This window comes from Annulohypoxylon maeteangense, assembly GCF_022496945.1.
Source record: "Annulohypoxylon maeteangense strain CBS 123835 unplaced genomic scaffold GGS22scaffold_3, whole genome shotgun sequence".
Taxonomy (NCBI): Eukaryota; Fungi; Ascomycota; class Sordariomycetes; order Xylariales; family Hypoxylaceae; genus Annulohypoxylon; species Annulohypoxylon maeteangense.
In genome coordinates, this window is record NW_025953250.1 from 548,841 (window position 1) to 573,869 (window position 25,029).

The window sequence follows — 25,029 nt, forward strand, 5'->3', positions numbered from 1 at the left end:
CGGAAGTGATGTATCTTGGTATCTAGGTACTGTGATACCTCCGTTTTTTTCTCTTCCACCTTTTCCCCCCTTGAGATATTCAACGTGAAGAAGCTTCAAAAATCAGAATTATTAATCAACGTTATACTGATGTACATCCCCAGCTCGCCGCTTACAGTGCCATAATAAATATTGCGAATACTTAGTATTATCTTCGAGATTCCAATATTAGTTTTCATTGGACGGTTGAAGTAGTGGTGGCTGTGCTGACCAATCCGTATATACTCCTTACTCCAGTTTTTTTGTCTTGCCTTTTTCACGATATCTTACTGCTTCGAGGACACGCTAATAGAATCCTTACCATACTATGTAATATTCGACTACGTGCTTAGACCTAAGAATGGTTTAGGATGATCCACTGATGCAAGTCAAGAAGAAGAAGAAGAGGAATATGATAAATGATATTCAATGATATTCAGGTCACGATGTCAAATGACGTTTTCGTGCATTTGGTACGAAGCGCCGCAAGTCGCATCTCAAATCGCAAATGGGAAATCGTGAATTGCGCACACCTGGCACTGGCATACTTCCTGGTGCGTGCGCGACGCGGATGTGCACCAGCATCTATTGGCGCTGTGGCGTCGGCTTCTTCAACCCCACAAACTTCAAGGGACCAACGGAATCGAAACTCAATTCAGACATTCAAGACATTCGCATGGCTGCATGGGCGAAGATGGTGTGTATGAGATCGGCAAGAGAAGCAATTCGATCAATCGGATCGACCAATTCCTATGGAGAATTGCAATTTCCCAGCCCTGCCGTCGGGTTGTGACTCATACTTCGAACCTCACCCGCGTCTTATGTAACATCCATCTCCATCAGTATGGAACATGCATACCACGATAGTATTGCGCTACCTACAGCGTCGTGTTGTGCTTGTACGGAAGTAGATATGGCTGGTATGGCTGATATGGGTATATGGAACACGGTTCGCCATATCCTGCCCTTTTAAGTCCCTGGCTTTGAATGGATTAGATCCTATGTGATACCAAACTGGTATTATTCCGTTTTTACGGCATGGTCTGTCGGCATACTGCTGTATGCGGTAATGGTAAAATACTAATGTAATTCCGCCGCAGTGCGAACTTTGCAGTAGCGGTTATGGCATGGGAACGGAGGCTGGTTCGCGGACTACTGTACCTGGGATCCTATGAAAATCGCTCAAAAAGATGGATTACATATCGACATGTGTCTACTATCAAGCATCAAGCATCAAGCATCTCTGCTTTGCGGACCTAGGACCTTGATCATCTTGTCCTGCATGTCCAGGGGGTCGTACATATGGTACTACATACATCAGTGGATATCGAGCCAAGGAACCGATACACTTTTCCTGCAAGACGTAGGGCGCAGTCTTTTACGCCGTCGCTTGCCGATTATCACAGATTGTCGCGGACCGCCAACTATTATCGAGGCTCCGTTTCTTACGATTAAATATTTGAAATATAAAATATTATATTCAGACCAGATATGCATATATTTCCCAGAAACGCCTGCCTGATATCCCGCGCGACATCATTGGGAGATTCTGGCACACAACATATTGCGTACATACCTGGTTCAGAAGTCCCAAGAATCCGACACGACACACCCTATCAGCCCTACAATATCCCAGTCCTGCATGCCTCACCCAATCTCATCTTTTCCCTCCCCTTCTTCTCACATCACTTCAACCATTCAACACACAGGACCAAATCCCTAACGGATATGTATATTATATTCTTTCACGAGGCCACGTTTCCTTAGCCGATCTAATTCTGTAAGCCGCGGAGACGTTGCTAGTGTCTCCAGAATTCCCCCGAGCTTACGGTCTTCCAGGGCTAACTACAGTGCCTTTTTAGTCTGGTACTTTATACGTACATTATATTTGGACCAATTGTTACGTTGTAGATTACGTCGCGGGACATATTTGGCAGCATATGCGGATTCTTGATATCCCACCCTACTTTTTCCGCCTTTACCAGCAGTAGCTAGTAACAGCTATAGTACACATATATGTACGCTTACCGAATCCGCTCCTCGTCCACGCCCTATGTTTGTCGATACCATGCAGCGGCTCTCGTCAGCTGCCCCTAGGGACGCCATCCCAAGCCAACTCCAATGTAGTATCCCAACCACGTATCCATCCGACCGTGCGGTGCTATGTACATACACACATGCTATGATCGCGTAAGCGGCATGCTGGGAATAACACATACGGTATGTAATCTTCCGCGGCGTAGTAATCTGAGGCCCTTAAATCGAAAATGCGCGGAGCCAAGGCAGACGCCTCAGACATCCCTTCTTGATATCGAAGAGCCGCGTGGCAAATCCCTACCTACTAGGTACCTATAGATATTGACGCCTGCGTTTACCGCCGGTGAGGCCCGCGGACCCCGGATTGGTTGCCTTCTCCCGTGCGATGTATGTAGGTGCCTACTAACCGGCTAACCTACTACGTAGATACCTAGTATATATACTTGTGTGAGTGGATTATCCAGGCAGTTAAATCGCTGACGCTCCACCACTTAACTAGTCCATCTCGCCGACCACAAGGCGGCCGGACCCGGAGTCCGTCGGCGCGGACGGATTCCAAGACAAGGCTGTGAGGCCGGGTTTTGTGCAATTTGCCCACTTCCACTGAAAAGGGCTGGCTGGCTATTGTTAGCATAGCCTCCACGTCTGTGTAAATGGCGCTTCTGTTGGTTGGCTGGAGTCGATACGAGGAGGGAATCGGCATTACGTGCATATGTGAGATAGGGCAGACAGGCAGATAGGTACTTACATACATAATGTGAGGCCCGTCGTGTGCTACGTCACTGTAGATAATATCTCAGATCGTCGATTGCCTTCTTACGTATAAATGGAAGGGCGTTATTTCCGGAGATTGGTGTCAGATGAACGAAAGAATTTAGTTACCTGCATCGCACCGCATCGCAGTTGTAGGTTAAGCGTCACCCACTGTTGAGGCGCTGTTATGGTATTACCTAGTACCTACGACGTTGGGCGAATCATGTACGGATTTTACTACATGTCACAGGATGGGTTAAAAGATGCACCGAGGTAGTTATCACGAAATCGATCACAGGAAACAAGACAAACACGAATATGTGTGGTATCAGTTGATGAACATTAGGCTATCTAAGGGGGATCATGTTTGTGACGATGCTTCTGCTGTCCATGATGTCCAGTAGCTAGGTAAACCGACGTAGAACTTAGAACCCTGAATTCAAGTAATAGGTCGTTGATTCCTGCTTCCCTTTCCCAAGCCTCACGCCTTCGATTTTCAGGCGTCCATGTAGCCTCCTCTTAGGCCGTGCATCATTCACTTCATCCTGCTTACTCTTCATCCTCCGCCGTTGCCTGCTTGTAATTACCGCTACCTGCATTGGTGATGCTGGCGTCGTGGGAGTTGGTGGCGAGGGTGCTGGCATCCACCAATGCGTTGTCGCGTACGACCAAGTCCTTAGAGGCGATTCGGCGCATGAGACTCAGGAACTCTGACTGCTGGAACTTATCCGATTGATCTTCAGACACGGAGTTGATGATCTCTTGGGCCGCGATTGCGAGCTTAGAGTCTTCGCTGTTTCGCGTGTGCTCTGTGCGGGCCGCTTGCTCCTCCTGGCTGTTGGTCGCCTCTGCTGCAGGGCTCGTGACGGGAGCTTCAGAGATTGGGGCTGTGGCCGACTCAGATACTTCGGTCTGAGGCAAATCATCTGCCCAGAGATCTTCGTCGTCTTCGGCACCCATGGTATCCATCCATCCCCGGAACGCATTGTCGAACTCAACACGGGGGTTCACGCGACCAGTAGCGATGGAAGCGCCGTTTTGATCCATGGAGATCGGCGCGAAGCTTGGCCCGGATGCCATTGATCCTCGTGTTTGCGCTCGGTATAGGGCGTTATCGTAAGGTCGTCCGGTACGGGTGCTGACAGAAGGATGATTGAAGACCTCCCTGGTAGCAGGACGAGCAAGAAAATTCAACGTGTTCGAGATGAGTTGCTGATCTTGGTACTGACGAGCCCAGTTCTCGTGTGTACTCTGACCTGCCTCCATGGGCTGGGTAGGAACGGCGCGAGGTGCAAAACCAGAGGGAGAAGGGCGCTGGTGTCCATAGCCACCTAGCATTCTAGGACCGGGAGGGGCATTGGTCGACTGGATGCGACGAGGTAGTGTACGATAGTCGGCAATGGTAGCGGGCTGTTGGTGGGGCATGGGGGCACTCTCTCGTTGGAATTGACTGAATTGCTCATCGTAACGCACACTTGCACGCTGCGAACGCGTTAGAAATGAATACAACGATTTTGATTCAACGGAGATACTAACAAGTAAGATTTCTTCCTGTGCGCGTTGTTCATTTCGTGCGCGGGTCTCTCGATAAGTTTCCCGGTCGAAGTGACCAAGGATCGGATTCTTAGAGCCGCCACACATACCGTCTGACATGATAAAAGTAAGATGGAGTGAATGAGTGAAAGAACAAAGGATTTAAATTGATGAATGTTATATGGATCGGCGATTACGGTTCTGCTCTGTGTCTTAAATGACACGTCCGACGATATGCTCAAGTTCGCGAGCAAATGTTGACGTGTGTAGAGATTGAACAACGGAAGGAAAAAGAGGAAGGTTTGTGAATTGGTGGGGACGAAATAGAATTATATAGTTCGGTCCTTCTCAGTTACTGCGTTATCAGCAATGGCCACTGTCTGTAATTGCCTGTAGGTATTTTCGTTGCCTACCTAGATATGTAGTTACTTGGACAGCTACAAGACCTTTTATCGTACGGATCGAGGTAATCGCACAGGTAATAATCAGTACTTGTACAGTGCTTGGATAATGCGCGTATATAGAAGTACAGTTAATAAATATGGATACAGTACTAGGTACCTAGTATCACGACAACTTTCAGAAGAACATAAAAGTACAATTGCATTTCGTAGATGCTCTGTTAGAAGATGAATTTGAAGGGATTCGCAATCGGCATCACAAGGATCACAAGGATGCCTATTAACCACTTACGGTTTCCTTTACAGGCCATTTATTAAGCTGTTAAGCTTATTTAGCCTCGGCTGCACGCATATCAACCGATCGGAATGATGTCAATCACCATAGCCGCATCGGGTACTAGAGCTGGTACTTGGATACGTACCCATTTATCCCCACGACACCCCGCCATATGTTTCCCATTATTCAGGTACATTGATCCCCACATACATGTACTGTCGGTACTTTCGGTACATCACTGTCGGAAGCGCTGATAATCCGATGAGCCTCTGTGGGGCTTGAGCTTTATGAAATCTGGACTGATCCATAACAAATAATGCACTTATGTACACTTTTATGATTTTTATGACTTTGGCGGAGCTTTAGACTTGCTTCCCTGGCCGCCAACTAGAAAGGACAGACGATTTCAACATAACAGCTGGCTATCTTCTTAAGCCTCCATAGCATTCGATTTCCCAGCTGACTACTCTATCTCTTTAATCTGCTTTCTTTCAAATTCTTTTCACAATGGTATGCTTGTGCCGAAATGTAATGCCTATTGATCTACAATTCGCTGACCTCCTTATAACAGGCGCAAGTGATATCCAATTCCGGTCACGATGACATGATTGTATGTAAAGCCCCTTGGTCAACCTTCACCGAATCTCTAGTCTATCCTAAGGCTGTTATCATAGCCATAGCTAATACTCCTTAGCATGATGCTGTTCTCGACTACTATGGCCGACGCCTCGCAACATGCTCCTCCGACAAGACAATCAAGATATTCGAGATTGAGGGCGAATCCCAGAGATTAACAGAGACATTAAAAGGGTATGGTCTATTTACTCGCTGAAGCAACAAAGTCCCTGACAATGGTGGGTATAGACACGAAGGCGCAGTATGGTGTGTTTCATGGGCGCATCCTAAATACGGCAATATCCTCGCCTCGGCAGGCTACGACGGCAAGGTCTTTATCTGGCGCGAGCAGGGAAATGTTTGGCAAAGAATATTCGACTTTGCTCTCCACAAGGCCTCGGTGAACATGGTGGCATGGTCACCTCACGAGTCGGGTTGTCTCCTTGCGTGCGCGTCCTCTGACGGAAACGTCTCCGTGCTCGAGTTCAAGGACAACAACTTCTCCCACGTTTCCTTCCCCGCACACGGACTCGGCGTGAATTCAGTTTCCTGGGCACCTGCGACGACACCTGGTAGCATTGTCTCTTCGGCACCAGCAGGCACCGGTGCTCTTGGCCAGCGTCGCTTCGTAACGGGAGGTTGTGATAATGTGCTCAAGCTGTGGACCTACGACGTTGCTTCGCAAGGCTACAAGCAAGAAAGGGAACCGTTGGCAGGGCACACCGACTGGGTGCGGGACGTTGCATGGAGCCCTACCGTGCTACAGAAGAGCTATATTGCATCCGCCTCGCAAGACAAGACGGTGCGAATTTGGACAAGCGATAACGCGAGCCAGGGGCAGTGGTCGGTCAAGGTCCTGAACTTTGAAGCCGAGGTCTGGCGGGTTAGTTGGAGTCTTAGCGGTAACGTATTAGCTGTTAGTGGCGGCGATAATAAGGTCTCGTTATGGAAGGAGAACCTACGGGGAGAGTGGGAGTGCGTCAAGACGATGGAGGAATAGGAGTCAGGTCTATCGTACCAACGAATTTGACGACGGAAACAGAACAAGGTCGAGGAGGATTGACACGAAGCCCGGCGTTAAGATGTAGATGGGGCACTGATTCGGCAGGACTGTTGGCCATGAAAAGCAGAGCAGCTTTGCGTCTTGCAACTAGACGAAAATTTCGGAAATAAATATGATATCCTACGGAAGCTGTATAGATGGTAATTCAAACCTGACTTACACAAATATGGTGATACAAGATGTGTGTCCCGAACCCTCTTAGTCTTGGCATTACAATATGATCTTTGTTTTACAGTATTGGGTATTTTGTAATGCTATGGCCATCATCTCTATGTACTTGTACCTACCTGCGATTAATGACTACGACACGGCATTATGGGGTTGACACTGAGTTTTAGCTTTGCTAAGCTCAAGCTGTATTGATCAAGTTTACTATTCGTAGAGCTTTCCATAGTTATATTCTGATTCAATGGCTACCTAGGTAGTTATTGTTTTAGAGTTTAGCAGTCCAGTAACTTTTAGTTGGGCTTGTCCGTTTGTCTATCGGCCCTAAACTAATACAGAGTACGCTGACTTTAGAATAATAAGCGGATTATTTAGCCGTATATACTATCATCAACGGAGGTCTCGTTTTAGTCTAGAACATGCTAAACTGTAACTATTGATTGATTGTTGTTCTTTGTAGTCTTTCATGACGAGACCCAGATTTCTGGGACCGATTGATTAATTGTGCTCCTGAATTCGGCATCTCCCCCCCCTTAATGTTTAAATACAAATTGAAAATTGATATATATAGATAGATCTAAGTACCTAACGCATCTAACGGCATAATTGAAGCCCATAACCAAATTCTAAGACAGGGAAAGGACGAACGCTGGATTCGGGACATTGGCGGTTAGTCGACCAGTCACAACGCTGTGACCAAATCTGGAAGCGGCTCCCCAGATCGTTGGTTGCACTAAGTACCTTTACAGCAAATGTTAGCCAAAAAATACATCTGTGCTCTATTCAGCTTCAGGGGCCTAATAACTAATAAAATTAGGGAAATCGAGACTGGGATTCCAGATTCATCAACTTCATAATTTCATTTGCTGCACCCAAATTCAACAAAAGTCCGCTACTTTTAGACCTACCCATAAACTGCAGCCACTTTTCTATCGAGATTGTGCGATGGTTATAGTCTAGATCCTCAAATCCGCTTCTCCATGCGACAAACAAACCGACCTAGTAACTACCGCTTATAATCGAGATCTCCAACACCGCTCTCGATCGTGATAAGATCAGTAGCCGCCCATCAAATAAAACCAACTTCCCGTTTCGCGTACCATACCGCCAAGTTGTCTGAAAATCTGGAGGATAGTAACGGACAGTCCGTGTCCACCGGGCTTCCACCGACCAACATTGAACAATCAGAAGAGACGTTGAGATTCGAGAGCGACGAGGTAGACAATCTTAGCCGAGCACGATCACCTCCCCCACAATATCCTTACTCGGTTTCCGAAGCCTCTGCCTCGACCTCATTTTCGCTTGGTGCTTCTCGTCCTGCACCACCGCCCTTCTCGAGCCTATATACTGTCGACGATCATTTCAAGCTTCCACCAGCTATCTGTGATCCTGCCTCTGAAGCTGGAGCATCTTCTGCAACTGCAGCACCTGCCTACGCGCCTTCAGCATCAGCGTCCGAAAGCCCTCTAGAGAGATCGGGGTCCTTCGAAGATACTGTCGCCGAGACTAAGCGAGCGCTCCCGCAGGACGTCAAGGGCGAGTCATCAAACCAGAAAGGTGACGACAGCGAGCCACCTCCCGCATACTCTGAAGGATATAGCCCACTACTCTCATTCACCTATCTAATGGCGGCCGCCGGTGGTGCATCGAGTATTATTACTCAAGTTCAGCAGGGAGGTCCTCCTATCAATGCTATTGGAGGTAAGCGACATATTGGGGGCGTGGCTGGTTTGGGAGATTATGCTAAACCGGTATTTAGATGTCGGAGCCGATGAAACGATCACTATGGACTTGCGGTAGGTACCATATACTGTTTAAATCCACAAGTTCTCGAATTTCAATACTAATCGAATCACTAATATAGCGGAACGCGCTTCGTTCTTTCAAGAGATGAACTGCTGACACTACCTGAATTCGTCCTTCTCTCCCTATTCCCCAACGGACTCTTCCCCGAAGGTCACATGGGCGGATTTTCTGAGGGCGATGCCGTCCAAGTTGATGTCAGTACACTTAATGATAAACCTATTACTCGATTCACTCCAATGTCTTCAAGCGTAATTACGCAAGAGGCTACTCCCCAAAACACATCCTTACCGCGCTCTTCTACCCTTCGCAATCTGGTGTCTAATATAGATATACATTTCACTGACCTCACATCTCAGTATGACCCTGCATCACTACAATACATGCTGGATTTTTTCCGGAATGTAGCTCAATCTATCCCCACCGAGTCTTCCCCCAATGCTTCACCTGATGGCGGTGCCGTCCCTATTGACTCGCTTGGTGGTCGAGGCGAAGATGGAAGTAAGAGAGCTGGTATCATTGTCCTAAGGGAGGACTTGGACTTCTATGCTATTCCTCCACGAGGGGATATCAGCCAGGCGGAAATGATTGAGGTTAAGAGAGCTGCTGCTCGAGCTTTACTTAAACAAGACGGTATCTTTTCGGGATTGAAACGAAGTGACGAGCCTGGCACGACCGAGGCGCATTTGATCGAGATGCTTACGGCCGGGTAAGTTAACACTCCACACGTCGGACTGATTACGTTTTCGTATGACCTATCCCTGACATCCAATATAGCGGTTTCAATCACGACGATCGGTGGGGTCACCGTGCCGGCGAGCCTAACAAAGCTGTCGTATGCAGCCTGGCCCTTGCCCGGTTACGAAGTGATATCCGTGGCAACGATATGGGAAGTAATGGTGTCGGCATGGCACAAAAGCTACTGCTCTTCTGGAGAAAGCCGGCACGACGTTGCTGGTGGGAAGGCGTGGACTTGAAAGATGTGGAGGGTGTAGATGGCCCTTTGAAGGTGTGGATTCGAAGGGTGTGGACGTTGGAGATGAGTGTGATTGGGTTGCGTTGAAAATGAGTTCTATATGACTTCTAGGCGAGCGACATGGCATTCGAGTTACATTTTTCTCCTTCAGCAGCATCTCGGAAGTCTTACCTCGACAGCACATACGCAGGAAGACGAGGGTACACACGACAGCCCTACACGGATGGACTGATTTTTACCACTGGTGCACTGGTGTGCTACCAGTTCTCCCATTGTTCATATCTGATTTAATCATAAGCTAGGATATCAGACACTGGTTAATCCTAGGCTTTATGTACGGTACACCATAGCAGGCGAAAGCAGACGCAGGACAGGAAGAATATGGAGTGAGTCCCTTTTTTGCAGGAGGGGAATTTGAGGATTACTTATTAGAATCAGGATATTACTTCATGACGGCCTCCTCTGTGACGTGTTATGCGTTCATATATGCGGTGACGCCAAGAGTAGTACATAGGTATACACGACGAGTTTGAAGAACATTCTATAGGATTATTAATAGGACTGATGAGACTGGTCAGGGATTATCGTAACTAGCTCTATCACTGTCACTTGCATACATACCGGTAGATATGTACCGGTATGTAACTCCTCATTATGGGAGGTAGTTCCGACTTCCTTCTTATAACCTTTTAGATTTCCTTCGTCTTGGCACATATGCAGTTTCCAACTTCGAGGAAGCCACTGCTAGACCGTACAGCGTACAGAATGTTGATAGCAATATCCGATCGATTATAGTTAACCCCACCTTCACTCGAGGCAGTCGCCGATGTGGAGTAAAGCGAGACCCAGCAAGCGTCATTCTGCGGCTTCTATGCATGCACATCCTTACCATCCTACACTTATCTAGACTATCGATCGTACGAACTTTGTCTCATACCAGAAAAATACTTAAATAATATGTCGTGGTGTAACGCCGTCCACTCATGCCACCTTCACCGACTCTTCTTAGTGTAACTTGTTTGATTTTATTATCGCTCATATCCTAAAACAGGTCACAAAACAGGTCACAAAGTCTTTGTTTTAATCTGAAGCGTCACTTCAATTTACACAACTCTCTTTTTTTAGTCGTCTCTATCACCTCGGAATTGATTTAACGTGGGGCTTATCCGATACTACGACACTACCGTACTACGATATCATACCCATCACAATAAGCATCTGTGCACTAGAAAACACACTAGAGCGTCGGTAGTGCGTAGTACTCGATTCTCCCTTGCATATTCAAGCATCAGGGATAAGCCGAACGATCATCTGCACCATTAAGATCATCGTCACAAAACTCTACCAGTTGACCAGTTAGCCAGTCTACGTGTACGAGCACCATAATAACGATCCAAACTACCCAAACCACCCAAACCATCCAACGACATAGCCGTATTGTCGGTCAACATATTGGTGCCCGAGTTCCACACCGAATCGTATATTACCACAAGCGCTGGCACTTAGCCGTCACAATGCGTCAAGATGGCCGATGATTCTATTTCTACCGATACTACTCGCCCCTTCTCTCTCGCCCATCGTCTTCCTTCCACTACTCTAACCGCACATTCCTCTTGCTCATCCCTTCACGAGATGCCGCGCACCAGAAGGTTGCGCTTACTAGTTGCCGCCAATGGCCAAAGAGACGTTGCTTACGCTCAGGCTATCGCCGTTCGTCTGCTCAAGGACGCCCAGATCGAGACCCGAGCTCTTGTCGATGAGATACCCGTTCGACTCACCCACGAGATAATTGTCATGGAGAACCGAAGTTTAGCGACAGTAGCCATTGATGCGGATCAGAGGACAAGAGACGCTATAGAATCGGCCAAACAGACTGCTTTCGAACTCGTCGACTGGGCCGACTTACTCGTCCTTGCACCTATCGATGCTGATCATCTCGCTAAGATGATGTCCGGCATTGCCGATACGACCCTTCTGGAAATATTAAGAGCATGGGACGTATCCAAGAAGATTCTTCTGGTACCGGGCATGTCGGTCCAGATGTGGGAGAACCCCATGACGAAGAAACAGTTAAGCAAGATTAAGCGCAAGTGGAATTGGGTCAAGGTCATGGCTCCCGTGTTATGGCATTACGAGGGACATAGTGCGCATAAGCGTATAGTGTCTTGGGATGGATTCAACGATCTGGTCGGCATAATAAAAAATCAAGCCGAGCTAATGAGTCTGGGACACGATGTCGAAGTTGCCACGCAGCAGGCCATGCATACAACTACTCCGATCCGATCTACCAAGGCTCTACCACCGGAGATATGGACCATTATATTTGAACATGTCGGCGATTGGGAAGTAGCCACTGCTCTTAATGTATATACGAATTTAAAAACTCCACCCGAATGGCGACTCGATCGCGCGGCCCTTGCCGACCCCCTTGACTTATACATGCACGATCTCGAGTGGCTGATCCTTTCGTGTCCCGGATCCGCCGCCATCTGCGACAAGCTTTCTCAAGCGCCTAAAGCACTGCGTTTCGTTTCCTACCTCGCGGTCAAACTTATCATCAAGTTCTCCTTAACCGACGTCCTAACATATCTAGAAACACATCTAAGCAAGGTTTTCTGGGCATCGTTTAGCTCTAAATTGCTACCGAATAAGGCATCCGGGGTATACGGACGAACGGATATATTGGATTGGTGGAACACTTCCCCCTCGTTCTTGAAAAAGGAATACGACGCCGAGGCGCTGGACAACGCTTCCCGCATGGGCTATGTACACGTGCTGGACTGGTGGCTCCGCTCCGGCCTCTCGCTAAAGTATACCGAGGCGGCGCTGGAGTCCGCCTCGGCAAAGGGACATCTACTTGTGTTAGAGTGGTGGAGAGACGCCGCCCTGAAACACGATAATATCCCCCTCAAACCCGGCCGCAGCCTCCTCACCGCCGCGCAACAGGGACAGACGGCCGCCCTGCGCTGGTGGGAGTCCTCGGGTATCCCAGCCGCGCACAGTGAGGGCGTGTGCAAGATCGCAAGCGCACACGGACAAACCGCCGTTCTCGACGTCTGGCGCGAGCTCAAGGGTGACAAATTGTCTTTTGACTCACAGGTCCTAGTCGCGCCGACGAAACAGGGATATGTCGAGGTGCTCGAATGGTGGAAGAAATACGCGAGGGGAGAGGATCAGGTTGATGGTAGATCTCATCGCGTCGAGTACAAGACGTGTGATATCGAGGAGGCTCTTGAGGATGCTATTGGCGACCCCAGACCGGTGCGGAGGTGGTGGGCTAGGAATGGGTTGAATTTGGGGCTCGGAACTAATGAGTGGATGAAGATCCGGCGGCTTTGATTTGAAGTTCTGTTGGGGGGGACGGCTGAGGTGTTAATGTCTTAGGGGATGAGAAATGCTATTTGGGCCTGGAGATGGGACGTGAGGCTTTGTATATTGGTGGAGGTGATGTGTAAATTGCTGCGGAGTGAAGTGAAGTTGAGGATGGCTAATGCGACTAGGCTAAGATCTAGGTCAATATAGTGTGCTTGACTTATATTCTGGTGTTTGAGTGAGATGTACCCTATGAGAACGATTCGTGGCTATAGATACTGCGTCCTGGGTCGAGAACGGCTAAGGTAGGAATTTGTTCCTCAGCTAAACATATACATGCAGCTGTTATCACTTCGCAAATTTGAACCAAGCAGATGTTCATTTCTCCTTTTAATGCGTCTTAATGTAGATGCTCATGAATACTTCATGTAATCCCAGATACCTTGCCGTACATATATTACCCCCCAAGAGATATGCCCTCAGATGAATGTAAATACTTAAGACTAGATCTTCTCCCCCTCCAATATTCCCCTAGCCTCCTCGCTTCTCCACCAACCCACGCCCTCTTCACCGGGGAAGCTATACCGGTCCATACTCTCCGGCTTCATCTCCACGCTGTACCCGGGGTTCATCGGCGTCTGGTAGTAACCATCCTTCACCGCCGACGGATGCAAGAAGTGCTCGTGTAGATGATCCACGTACTCGAGAACAGACAGCTTCCCGCTGACAACAACGTAGTCGATCGTGCTCAAGTGCTGCGTGTATTCAGGCAGTCCAACACCCCCCGAGTGCGGCACAACCGGGACCCCATACTTCGCGGCCATCAGCAGCACCGCCAAAACCTCATTCACGCCACCAAGCCGACACGCATCGATCTGCACAACATCAATAGCCCCGCTCGTAATAAGCTGCTTAAAAACAACCCTATTCTGACACATCTCGCCCGTCGCAACCCCAATCCCAAACGGCTTCAACGCCTCCCGCACCGCCTTATGGCCCAGGATATCATCCGGCGAAGTCGGCTCCTCGATGAACCACGGCTTGAACTCGGCCAGCTCCTTCATATGCGCAATCGCGTCCGGCACGCTCCAGATCTGGTTCGCGTCAACCATCAGCACGTTCCCCGAATCGTACCCGATGATCTCCCGCGCAATGGACAGCCGTCGTCGGTCCTGCTCCACCGACGTCCCGACCTTCAGCTTGAAGTACTTGTACCCGTGCCCAAGCGTCTCCCGCAGTAAATCTCGCATCTTCTCCTCCCCGTACCCGAGCCACCCCGCGCTCGTCGTGTACGCCGGCACAGCCTTGCTCGCCAGCGCGTCCGCGAACCGCTTCGCTTTCCCCTCTTCCGATTTCTTCAGCAGAGCCAGCGCTTCTTCGGGCGTCAGCGCGTCGGTTATGTAGCGGAAATCAATACACCGCACGACTTCCTCCGGCGTCATTTCCGCGACGATCTGCCACACGGGTTTTCCGAGCGTTTTCGCCCACAGGTCCCAGACTGCGTTTACGACGGCCCCGAGGGCGAGATGGATCACCCCCTTTTCCGGCCCGATCCATCGGAGCTGACTGTCGTTTACGAGGTACCGCCATGTTTGCCCCCAGTTCGATACGAGGGAGCTGAGGGTCCGGTTTTTGAGGCGGTCGCCTAGGTAGGATATTGCGGCGCAGACTATGTCGTTGCCGCGGCCGATTGTGAAGGTCTGGGGTGTGTTAGTGGGTTGTGTGGGATGGGGTGGGTGAGAGGAAGGGGGGAGGGGAGGGAAGGGAAGGGGGTTACCATTCCGTGGCCGGTGAACTCGGAGTCGGTTTCTAAGATGCAGTATGCGGAGGAGTAGTCGCCGGCGGCGTTCATGGCATCGGACCCGGTCTTGTCGAGAGACGTGGGAAACCGCACGTCGCGGGTCCGGAAGCCGGTTATTGTGATCTCGGGCATTTTCTTGGCTCGAGTCTTCTCATGTACCCTGGGTGTTGGCGACTATAGAAGGATGTAGGTAACGGCCGGAGCGAGGTCTACTGGGACTAACGGTGGAAACAAGAAAGAAATAATTCGATTTAAGAAGAATTGAGTTATCTATACCACGCTCAAGCAACTACGAGAGCATGTATGATTCTACTTCAACGTCCGACATCGTGGGGTAGGTTGGAGGGGTCGGGTTTCGTGTGGAGAAGGACTATAGAAGCGCTCGGGGTCGATTCGGTTGTAGAAAGCAAATAGGGGTAAGTGTACCCCACCCGAGTAAAAGTACAGTCGGTATGTTAGTGAGATTTAGACTGTGAACATGCTAGAATAGACTGTATTTCTACTGAATTTAGAGTATAAGCCCCTCATTCTCATTGATGGATAAATTGGAGAAATACGCCGTTCGCAAGCTTGACTACTAGTAGTAGCTACTAGCTTGACCGAGGCCATTCGGCTGCGTATTGGGGGCTTCGTGACAATGTAAATGAAATCTTTGCTATATTTTCTTTGTAAGATATTCGATTTTGAAATGACATGATGTCTATCTCGATTAGTTGTACCATACATCATTACATAGTACTTCATCGGTGGTCGGAGGTTATACAATTTTGTCTCACTCGCAAAAAGCACTACCACCCCCCTTTCCAGTAACCCGTAAGTACCTAATTATAGCAAGCCCCATTTAAATCGGCCTCAAACTCTTCACCACCGCGACCAGGAAACACGTCCACGCCGGAATATCCGCCAACGCCATTCTGACATGATGCACATTCAACCAACCCTGAATCGCCTCCGCAGCGCCCCCATCCGGCGCTTCCTTCGCCTCGATCGCATCTCTCACTTTGAACGCGATCGTCGGCACGAACGCAAAGTGCGCGAGCGAAAACGCCGACCCCCCGGCGTACCAGGCCCAAGCCGCGGCTCGCGGTCTCCTGCCGCCGTACGAGTTCGCGATGCCGAAGGCGAGACTGAGTCCGAAGGTCACTAGGATCTCGGGAAGCCCGCGCCAGAAAAAGGTTTCGAAGTACCGCGGCGCTACTTGGTTGACTGTGGAACGCTCGCGCTTAAGTGAGACGAGGCTGCTGAGGAAGAGGTGCGAGTCGGAGGCGATGGTGAGGGAGGCTGTTGAGGTGATGAGAGGGGCGACGCGGAGGAGGGTTAGGGGGTTGAGGAAGAGGCCTGATGCCATGGCTTTGGGAATTGATGGGAGGTAGGTATTTTGAAGTGCTGAAGTTGCTAACTTTATGTCTTTGATTTTTTGTGAATAATTCGAGATGCTGAGTAGTAAGTGGTGATATCTACGAGAAATATGAATTGGAAATGAAACTGTCTTGACTCTTATTTATTATTTCTTTACCTTGCTACCTACATGTCATTCGGGAAGCCTCGGACTGAGGGACTATAGCCTCATATGATTTTTACGACACCAGCATGACTTTGATTAACAGCTTCGCCGCTTAGGAGGATGAGGGTATTCTGGGATCATATTTGGAGGTACTTGGGATCGCTTAGAAGAAGACTCATTAATGGAGGTACCAACCTGATGGTTCGATTTCCCATCTGAGATCCACCGTCTCTTTTCTAGATTCTGATTGGTTGAGGTTGATTTACGCTAATGCAGACTGCTTACATGCCGGGGTGCGGGGGTCTTCCTTAGCGTCAAATGTGCGGTACAGGGCTATCTTCAAAGTTGGAAGCTTCAACTTTTCCTTCTCTTATACTAATACTAATCCGAGAACCTCATTTGGACTTCGAATATGACCGATCAACCCGTAATTACTGTCCCGTTGGCGTAGTGCGCCCTATCGTATTCACCACGATGTTCCCACCAGTCCTGGGGCTGTTTGAGTTGGGTAACCCCCTCAGGCTTCTTCCAGTTCGAGTATAGAGTCTTGTTCACGCTGTGCGTATCGCGATATTCTATCAGTTGGCGCCAATCTCTGCATTGCTTCCGTACTGAAGAGTATGTGCAGCGTCAGCATCGAGTACCAGGAGCAATTACGGTATAAAATGAGCCGCACTCACCACTCATATCGGGGAAGGGGTACTTTTCGTGCTCCATCCAGTTGTACGTCATAAATCCAGCATCAGCATTACAGAGCGTATGCTCCATCATCATACCAACACAATGTTGTATATGAACCCAATGGATATCGTTCCACTTCGGGACTGTCTCGCCTTCTCGATTCCAATACCTAAAAGCTTCATGCCGTAGCGTATTGAGACAGTGAACTTGATGGAAAAAGTCAAGTCCCCCGACATATGCGTCGTCGCCAAGTCCCCAATATTCGTCGTCAAACTTCACTACCGTGGCCGGGTCTTTCCCCATGGCCAATATCTGGTTTCTCGTTAAAGCAATTGGTTTCACGTGCTCAAAATCTTCCCAGATCTCCTCGACTTTGTTGGAATCTGGTACGGCCCGCCAGATCGGCGGATTCTCTCCTAGCCAGAGACTTCCATTCAGTAATGTGTTGGTCAACGGCATGTTGACTTCTTCAAGTACAGGCGCTACAGGAAGAATTATTAGCAAGATGAAATCTATATCCTGATGGGAATTAGATGACCCGCAGGTATTGACTTACAGTAAATGGAGGTGGCTTTAAGGCACGCATTACGCCCCGTATGCTTCACCCAAGCAGCAGAATACAGGAATACGGCCCCTCCAAAGAATATGGCGTTAATAAGGGATAAAACCCACCATATTCTATTCCCTCCGCGTCCCCTTGATGCGGGCATATAACGCTCGACATCCTCTTCAAGCAATGCTTCTGAAGACTCAACTTCGTCTTCGCATCGCCATGGAGTTGCTTGCTGATCCCAGAACAGAGAAAATCCCCGCATGGTAGTTGGCATGGTCGTCTGAGTTAAGATTGTGGGAGTATATGACCTCAATCACAATAAGATAGAATGGTCTAGGAGCTACCAAAGTAACTAGTCCCGAATTTGTGCAAAGATTAATACTGACTCGAGTGATAGTACTCATGAGAAGAGATCGAGAGATCGGGTTAAATTGCCTCTCCTATCGTCCTATCTCGATCTTGGGAATAAGAATGCGATCCGGAAAGAGACGATTTGACATATATCCGAGACAGTGACCTAGCCGACGGTTCGGGAGATCGTCTAGCTTATATCTTAGGATATGGCGGCATAAACATCTGTGTTTTACAACACAATGCTAAACACAATAACCGACCAAGGACCAATGATATAAGGCTCATGAGAGCATCCCGTCAACTCATACTCTTCGCCACAACGAATTACTGTATATCTCCATGTTAGAGATCATCCTTGGTCGACATTAGCTCTTGCTTAAGTCTTATAGCGGCCAGGCTCGACCGTGGGTCCCAACCGATGTCGTGGAACGGCCCTATCCGAGTCCAATGGTAGTATTAGTATACACTTTCGATTCATGACTGGCTATATCTAGACTAAGACATGTTCTCACTTTTTGATCTTCCGGCAGAGGCTTTTCGGGAACTTTGCTTCCCATAGGGCAGCTAACTTGAATAGCAAGCACCCATATCATCCGAGAGGCTATACGCAGTGGAACGTCAACTAAGACAAAGCTACCACTAGCTCACTAGCTTTGTTGGAGGCACCTATGAGCGGAGGCTCCATTTGAATATCACGACAACAGACTTGCTACGATAGCATTGGTAACTTACAAATCTCATTCGTAACTTGGGGTTCGGGACAGGATCAAGTTGCACAGATGATGCTGCTTATTGATCTCACTGCGTTTGCATAATCATCAACTATCTCGATTTCTTGATTCGTTGTCTTCGGTGTGATGCCGGACTTAAAGGTTGGAGGAATGAGGAGAACCGAGCGAGCTGTTTTGGACGAGTATAAAGTTCGACGAGAAGACTGGCATAGATTCCTGCCTGGCTATACTAAAACTCAACTATTAACCTTCGATCTCGTGAACATTTCAAACCTAGTCTCCAGTACAGAGTTATCCATCATGCTTTTCTCCAAGCTATACATCGCTACCTTCGTTGCCGGCGCCATCGCCGCCCCTGTCCAGAATGGTATGATACACCCCCAATACCATCAGCTTTGACTAACCTGAGATATGCTTCGTCTTCTAAATGGACTTACTAACCTAAATTCTATAGACAAATCTCTCGCTAAGCGCGTAGACAATAAGAAGTACAGCAAACTCTCTTCAGCAGCTGGGAAAGACAAGCGCGACGCGGACATCGCTGAGTACGGCTTCAGCGTATTTTTTCCCAGTAAGGGTGAGAAGAGGAGCGAGGATGGAGCCGAGTACAATTCACCCGCGTTCATTCTCAGTAAGGAGAAGAAAGATGGGGATGAGGACGGGGTGTACATTCCACACCGGTACGGTCTCGACAAGGAGAAGAGGGAAGAGGATGAGGCTGAGTACTTAATTAATGAGTTGAAACTTAGCAAGGGGGAGAAGAGGGATGAAGACGAAGCTGAGTACAATAGGAATGAGCTAAGACTTAGTAACGGGGAGAAGAGGGATGATGATGACGAGGACGCCGTGTATTGGCGTTGAAGGGGAGAATAGGTGTGATCTCGTATCGGGCTGGGAGAAGGGGTAGTGAGATAGCGTATTGGTTTGTTTAGGGGGAAGGCCCATGATGCACGGAATTAAGTGAATAACTTGGGTAGTAGATGGCTATTGGATGGGATCATGATAATGACGCATGTGGGAACTATGCACCAAATTGCTAAATACTAGGTTATTTCACATAGAAACAGAAATAGACCTACGTGACGCAACATATAAAACTCCTGTGCTGGAATTGCCACACGTAATATACCACATCACGAATCTGTGAGTTCTTACCTACCTACCCAGGTACTGTATTACGGATCCAATAAACACGACATAGACAGCCCTCATATAAACTACGAAAGGTCCGCTGCGTAACGTTCTACGACCTTTCCACTTCACTTCGCGTTACCTCATTTACTCCACACCGCCGTTAGCCACACCACCAACACAACACACAGCATCGTGAGCTAAAACATCACCAAAAACTTAGAAAGATTGAATGGATTCGTATACCTTACGTAACTAGCGAGCAAGCCCAAAGCCGTGCGGAATATGAACAAAACATGCCGTGCAAGCCATCGTATGCGGGATTGGAGAGCCCTAGGCTAGGCTCAACCAGATCCACGATGACAACTGCGATGGCAAAACCGACAGATATCCCACACTAGGTGGCAGACAACCTCCCCCAAACACCCAACTACCTCGCCTTGTATCTTTTTCAGTTCAGCACTAACTTCATCCCCCAATACGTCCCTTCACAATCCCCCTTTTCGCCACCACTATCAAACCCTCACACCCCCAAACCCATAAACACCCCCCTTCCCAACCCTCTCCGGCACGAAAACCTTCCTAACCCTAAACCCCAACCCCGGGATCCCACTTCTCAGCGCCAAGCTACTCATAACAACACTAATACTGCTAAGCGCCATAGCAAGACTAGCCCAGACGGGGGGGAGTCTGACATGCTGACCATTAACGGTAAGAGCGTAAAAGCAGCCAGCGGCAATAGGGACGGCGAGGAGGTTATAGACGAGGGCCCAGGCGAAGTTGAACTTGATGCGGCGGAAGACGGCCTTGCTGAGGTCGAGGAGGGTGACGATCGATTCGAGGTTGCTGTTTACGAGGACGAAGTCCGCGCTGGAAATCGCGACGTCGCTGCCTGATCCGATGGCTACACCCACGTCGGCGGTGCTGAGCGCTGCTGTGTCGTTGATGCCGTCGCCGACCATTGCGATGAATGCGCGGCGGTTGGTGAGTTCGACGTTTCCTTTGCGCGCTTTGAGCGTCTGCTGGAGCCACTTGATCTTCTCGTGTTTCTCTGTAGGTAGCACGCCGGCGATGACGTTGAGGTCGGGGATGCCGATGCGGAGGGCGACGGCCTTTGCTGTTGTCGGGTTATCGCCCGAGAGCATCCATACGTCTTTGCCTGCTGATTGTAAAGCTCGGATCACGGCGGGGGTTTCGCGTCGGATAGGGTCGGTGATTGCGAGCGCGGCCGCGATTCTGTATGTGCCGGGTTTGTTCGCACCCTTAATAGCGGCAATTGCGATTGATTTGCCTTCTTTCTTCCAAGTCTGAAGGCTTGTCGCAACACCTAGAGTCACATCAACCATAAAGTCATTCATTAATGCCTCATTTCCGACGACGATGTCAAATGGCTGGAGTGGCTTGCCGGCGTTATAAGTCGCCTTCAAACCCTTTCCTGGTATTTCCTGAACATCTGTAACTTCAACACGTTCAAGTGTTTGGCTTGCACACCAGGACACAATAGCCTTTGCGATAGGATGACCGCTGTTATCCTCAACGGCTCGGAGTGCAGCTAAGAGTGTGTTGCTCTGCGATTCGCTGACTTCTTGGTCGGGGAAGATCGTAGAGTCAGTGATCGTGGGTTGACCGCCCATGGTGAGAGTACCAGTCTTATCGAAGACCACACAGTCAATCCGGCTCGCTTTCTCAAAAGCCTGACCTCCACCCTTGGCAAGTATGCCATATTTGGCGGCCAATCCACTACCGGCGAATATTGCTGTGGGAGCAGCAAGTCCGAGGCCACATGGGCAGGCGACGACAAATACGGCAATGGCAAATTGAAGTGAAAATACGACCCAACCACCAGATGATACGTCAAGAAAATGTCCTGGTATCACACCAGAAAGACCAAGTACTAGCCAGATGAGCCATGTGACAATGGCAATTAGGGTAATGAAGGGCACAAAGTACTTGGTAAGTCGAGTGGCCAAATCTTGGATCTGAGAGGGCTTGGCTTGGCCTTCCCTCACAATAGCTACGATCTGATCGAGCATCGACTGACCAGCGGTACCAGTGATCTGAACTAAGACGGGGCGGTCCATGTTGACAGTTCCTGCAAAGACATCGTCATTGGCGGCCTTTGATACAGGGAATGATTCTCCCGTAAGACTAGACTCATCAAAATTGGATTCGCCGCTTACGATCTTTCCGTCACAAGGAGGCGACGCACCGCGTGGGATACGGATGATATCTCCAACGTCAAGCATGTCGACGTTGACTTCCTTTTCTTTCTCATCCGTGTCCGTGACCTTCTCGATGAGCTTGGCGGTAGTGGGGCGAAGCTTCGTGAGAGCATCTACAGCATCTCCCAACTTTGATTCGCTGTATTTTTCAATGAATCTACCCCAGAGCAAGAAAAATGTCAAGAACACGACCGAGTCGAAGTAGAAATTTGCGTCGTTGACCATTTTGGGGCGCTCCACTGCAGCGGCAATCATCTGGCTTATCGACGAAACGTAGGCGATCGTAGTTCCTAGCGAGACTAGCATATCCATACTACCAAATCGGTAGAATCGTTGGAGGAACTCCCTGGTCTTCGTTGATTGGCCCGTCTCATTTTCCTCATCCATATAGCGTAGGCCATCTCTTCGTGGCCTTCGTGTCCACAATGCCTTAATCTCTAAAATCGCACGCCGATGAAATAGATTGGCGGAGAAAAAGTACACTGGTGTTGCCATGATACACAGAGAAAGCTGTGCTCGGCTTATTCCGGGTTTCCAAGCTTCCATGAGAAGCATCTTCGAGGGATTGTGATCAGGCACAAGACTCATGTACACAACGCCGATGATGAACGTAGGAATCACGACGGCTGTTGTGAACCAGGCACGAATGCCGATCTTCTTTCGTTCAGCCGCCCGCAGTTTTTTCGAACGCTCTTCGAGTGTAGGCAGATGAAAGATTGATGCTTTGAATGCCGGATCACTTGCTTCAATAACAGAGAGGATCTGTCGGATGGTGAACTTGGGTCCTACTGGAGTGTAGGTGACCTTTAAGATAGGTTGCTCGCGTGTAGGCCTCTTCTCAATCTTGAGATTTCGAGGAAGCCCTCCGAGACTGTTCGTAGCTCGATCAGCGCAATGTTCGCAGTAGAAACCGTCAATGCGTATCCTAACAGTTCTCTCATTGGTAAGGTTGTTACTGCGATCGACATTGGTAATCTGCACGATTTCGGCATCTCTTCCTGTGTCTTCGATTGCCTCAACGATTTGCTTGGCATCTTCTTTGGTACCGATATATTCGAAGACTCCACTGTCGGAAATGTAGTCAATGGAGATTTTAGTGATCCAGTGTCTCTTCTTGAGAATATCGGTAAGGGTAACCACGCAACTGTTACACACCAAGTCTGATATAGTCATCGAAACTCTCCATCGGTGCCCAACATTATCGGGAGACTCGGATTCGACATTCTTCTCATTCTCAAGGGGCTGGACTGACGTGACCAGCCCCTTAGTTGACTTCTCATCATCAGCATGTTCATCCTCTGTCTGACCATTGCGCGTGTTAGACGATGTTCCAGAGGGTATGGTATTAATTGTAGTGGGTTTTGGTGCTTTCGATGCTTTGGTTCGACATTCCTCACAATTCTTGAGATGCTCCTTTTGCTTTCTCTCCCTATCAGCCTTCGACGTTGACGTCGACGATTTCTTGGGTAGAATCTTCTCCGATAGCTTATCTGATAGCTTAACCATCTTACCCCAAGGGGTTGTTCGTTCACCAAGATCTAATGAGTAATGTGTATCTGAGCGATGGAGACCGTTAGAGTGATCCCCACGTCTTAACTCAGCCAAGGACACGTCGCCATTTGTCGAGCCAACACCAGAGATATCGAAACCGGCAGAATCCAATTTCGACCACATATCGTTCGGAGTTACCTTAGGATCATGCTCGATCGCGACCCAGCTAGTGACAATGTTAGGCGATACCCATCCTACACCTTCGACGTCTTGTAAGGTCTCTTTTATGGCAGAGACACATGTCGGGCAATGAAGATTATCCACAATGAAATAAGTGGTGACAGGCGGATGCGACGGAGCCATTTTGGGATAGTTCGTGCCGTCAACCGCTCGGAGAGAATATTCTGAGGTGCGACCTGCGCGTCGGTTGTCGATTCCCCTTGGTCTTGCTGGGTACGGACAGCTTGAACGAGGCGGAGACGTACAGGAGCTAGGGTGACCGATAATAGAACCCGCGTGCAGATTGTGGGAATATATTAAAATGGGACACTGTTCTGGGAAATGCGGATGTCGGTATGCGAGGCCTGTGTAATTCAGGCTGAAGGGTATATGCAAATTCTGGGATAGCAGGAGGAGTAAACTCCACCGGCGAATGGAAAATCAACAAGAAAACCTGGGGAAGTACAACGGTATGTCTGTCTGGCTGTTCTTGTATTTTCATACAAGCTGAAAATGGGGAAATTAATTCCAAATATGATAAACAGCCTTAAGGAAACGAGTAACCGAGAAGCTGGGTTGGGAATTTAAGGAGAAGAAAACAAATGATGGTTCTGGAACGTTTACTCCATGATTCACCTTACCTAGGAAAAAAATGATACCTATAAACTCTTACTCTAGCAATCCCACACGCAAACAACATAGCAACCCCCCTCATAAGGCTCCCCGGGCTTGGAAGAGTGATAGGCCATTCCCGTTCAGCAGCCATGGAGAGCAATCGTAGTTCTTGAGTGGTGAATTGCTTGTACCGGATCTTGGCCGGCGTTCTGTGACGCACGGCTCGGCAAGCCATAAGTTTCGTCTCAGCGTCATCTTATGAGAGGTCACAAGAGAGGTAGGATTTAGATATGACATAACATATCAAAACCGACGTCCTCCAGAAGTGACACTAGCGCCAGGGGCTGTTAGATCCAAGCCGGTATTGACATGACAGTGGAGTGCAGAGCTAACGGCACCGGGTAGGCTTTGACCAAACAAGGGTCGTGCCGCCACCCGGCTTCCGTTCAACGGAAGCTGGGAACGAATGGGGCATTATGGACATGTCTGTCTATCATGTCTATCATGTCCGACCCTTGCTTTCACGCACAAAAGCCGCAGAGGGTCGGCTGCAAACGTGATCGGGCACGATCTTGTTGGTCGGATGACAAGACTCGACTCGGCACGAGGTCCATCCTCTTGCATTAGATTATCTCCGCAGTCGCACGGTGTCAAATTTGACAGCACGCTGAGCATGGTGGCAACATAATGCGATATGCGATATTTGTGCGTGGAATGGCAGACACCGGAGGCGGAAGACCGATTTGAAATGTTACGTTATTCTGACGAGAATGA

At 48.9% G+C, this 25,029-nt stretch overlaps 8 protein-coding genes across 8 annotated transcripts; 3 read left to right on the forward strand and 5 right to left on the reverse strand.

Annotated features, from left to right (window-relative positions):
- Nucleotides 1-3,083: 3,083 nt before the first annotated feature.
- Nucleotides 3,084-5,009, reverse strand: GGS22DRAFT_154441 (uncharacterized protein). Its single transcript, XM_047960036.1, has 2 exons — nt 4,345-5,009; nt 3,084-4,290 (listed from the first exon to the last, which is right to left on the reverse strand). Exons 1-2 carry the CDS (start codon nt 4,459-4,461, stop codon nt 3,358-3,360), a joined length of 1,050 nt encoding a protein of 349 aa, XP_047821674.1. The 5' UTR covers nt 4,462-5,009; the 3' UTR covers nt 3,084-3,357.
- A 357-nt stretch (nt 5,010-5,366) lies between these two features.
- Nucleotides 5,367-6,853, forward strand: GGS22DRAFT_154444 (WD40 repeat-like protein). The gene is made up of 4 exons (XM_047960037.1): nt 5,367-5,529; nt 5,591-5,629; nt 5,714-5,829; nt 5,884-6,853. Exons 1-4 carry the CDS (start codon nt 5,527-5,529, stop codon nt 6,632-6,634), a joined length of 909 nt encoding a protein of 302 aa, XP_047821675.1. The 5' UTR covers nt 5,367-5,526; the 3' UTR covers nt 6,635-6,853.
- A 1,308-nt stretch (nt 6,854-8,161) lies between these two features.
- Nucleotides 8,162-9,902, forward strand: GGS22DRAFT_89888 (uncharacterized protein). The gene is made up of 5 exons (XM_047968366.1): nt 8,162-8,563; nt 8,622-8,658; nt 8,727-8,862; nt 9,025-9,374; nt 9,443-9,902. Exons 1-5 carry the CDS (start codon nt 8,488-8,490, stop codon nt 9,726-9,728), a joined length of 885 nt encoding a protein of 294 aa, XP_047821676.1. The 5' UTR covers nt 8,162-8,487; the 3' UTR covers nt 9,729-9,902.
- A 688-nt stretch (nt 9,903-10,590) lies between these two features.
- On the forward strand, nt 10,591-13,254 carry GGS22DRAFT_154448 (flavoprotein). Its single transcript, XM_047960038.1, has one exon. The coding sequence runs from the start codon at nt 11,166-11,168 to the stop codon at nt 12,978-12,980; it is 1,815 nt and encodes a 604-aa protein (XP_047821677.1). The 5' UTR covers nt 10,591-11,165; the 3' UTR covers nt 12,981-13,254.
- Nucleotides 13,255-13,328: 74 nt separating this feature from the next.
- On the reverse strand, nt 13,329-15,196 carry GGS22DRAFT_154449 (enolase C-terminal domain-like protein). The gene is made up of 2 exons (XM_047960039.1): nt 14,731-15,196; nt 13,329-14,653 (listed from the first exon to the last, which is right to left on the reverse strand). The coding sequence occupies exons 1-2, from the start codon at nt 14,884-14,886 to the stop codon at nt 13,457-13,459; spliced, it is 1,353 nt and encodes a 450-aa protein (XP_047821678.1). The 5' UTR covers nt 14,887-15,196; the 3' UTR covers nt 13,329-13,456.
- A 245-nt stretch (nt 15,197-15,441) lies between these two features.
- Nucleotides 15,442-16,548, reverse strand: GGS22DRAFT_154451 (uncharacterized protein). The gene has a single exon (XM_047960040.1). The coding sequence runs from the start codon at nt 16,100-16,102 to the stop codon at nt 15,596-15,598; it is 507 nt and encodes a 168-aa protein (XP_047821679.1). The 5' UTR covers nt 16,103-16,548; the 3' UTR covers nt 15,442-15,595.
- A 79-nt stretch (nt 16,549-16,627) lies between these two features.
- GGS22DRAFT_197761 (uncharacterized protein) lies at nt 16,628-17,766 on the reverse strand (the record flags this gene model as incomplete). The annotated part of the gene is made up of 3 exons (XM_047966030.1): nt 16,628-16,869; nt 16,939-17,421; nt 17,496-17,766. The coding sequence occupies 3 exons, from the start codon at nt 17,764-17,766 to the stop codon at nt 16,679-16,681; spliced, it is 945 nt and encodes a 314-aa protein (XP_047821680.1). The 3' UTR covers nt 16,628-16,678.
- A 1,616-nt stretch (nt 17,767-19,382) lies between these two features.
- On the reverse strand, nt 19,383-23,784 carry GGS22DRAFT_178025 (heavy metal translocatin; the record flags this gene model as incomplete). Its single annotated transcript, XM_047963552.1, has 4 exons — nt 19,383-19,468; nt 19,733-19,736; nt 20,296-22,276; nt 22,355-23,784. The coding sequence occupies 4 exons, from the start codon at nt 23,782-23,784 to the stop codon at nt 19,383-19,385; spliced, it is 3,501 nt and encodes a 1,166-aa protein (XP_047821681.1).
- Nucleotides 23,785-25,029: the final 1,245 nt, after the last annotated feature.

Coding starts and splice junctions, on each gene's coding strand:
- GGS22DRAFT_154449 (XM_047960039.1), bottom strand. CDS start 14,886: ATGCCCGAGATCACAATAACCGGCTTCCGGACCCGCGACGTGCGGTTT. Junction 14,654..14,730: donor AGTTCACCGGCCACGGAATG/GTAACCCCCTTC, acceptor AACACACCCCAG/ACCTTCACAATCGGCCGCGG.
- GGS22DRAFT_154448 (XM_047960038.1), top strand. CDS start 11,166: ATGGCCGATGATTCTATTTCTACCGATACTACTCGCCCCTTCTCTCTC.
- GGS22DRAFT_154441 (XM_047960036.1), bottom strand. CDS start 4,461: ATGTCAGACGGTATGTGTGGCGGCTCTAAGAATCCGATCCTTGGTCAC. Junction 4,291..4,344: donor CACAGGAAGAAATCTTACTT/GTTAGTATCTCC, acceptor ACGCGTTCGCAG/CGTGCAAGTGTGCGTTACGA.
- GGS22DRAFT_154451 (XM_047960040.1), bottom strand. CDS start 16,102: ATGGCATCAGGCCTCTTCCTCAACCCCCTAACCCTCCTCCGCGTCGCC.
- GGS22DRAFT_154444 (XM_047960037.1), top strand. Junction 5,630..5,713: donor CCGGTCACGATGACATGATT/GTATGTAAAGCC, acceptor AATACTCCTTAG/CATGATGCTGTTCTCGACTA. Junction 5,830..5,883: donor TTAACAGAGACATTAAAAGG/GTATGGTCTATT, acceptor TGGTGGGTATAG/ACACGAAGGCGCAGTATGGT.
- GGS22DRAFT_89888 (XM_047968366.1), top strand. CDS start 8,488: ATGGCGGCCGCCGGTGGTGCATCGAGTATTATTACTCAAGTTCAGCAG. Junction 8,659..8,726: donor ACGATCACTATGGACTTGCG/GTAGGTACCATA, acceptor TCACTAATATAG/CGGAACGCGCTTCGTTCTTT. Junction 9,375..9,442: donor ATCGAGATGCTTACGGCCGG/GTAAGTTAACAC, acceptor CATCCAATATAG/CGGTTTCAATCACGACGATC.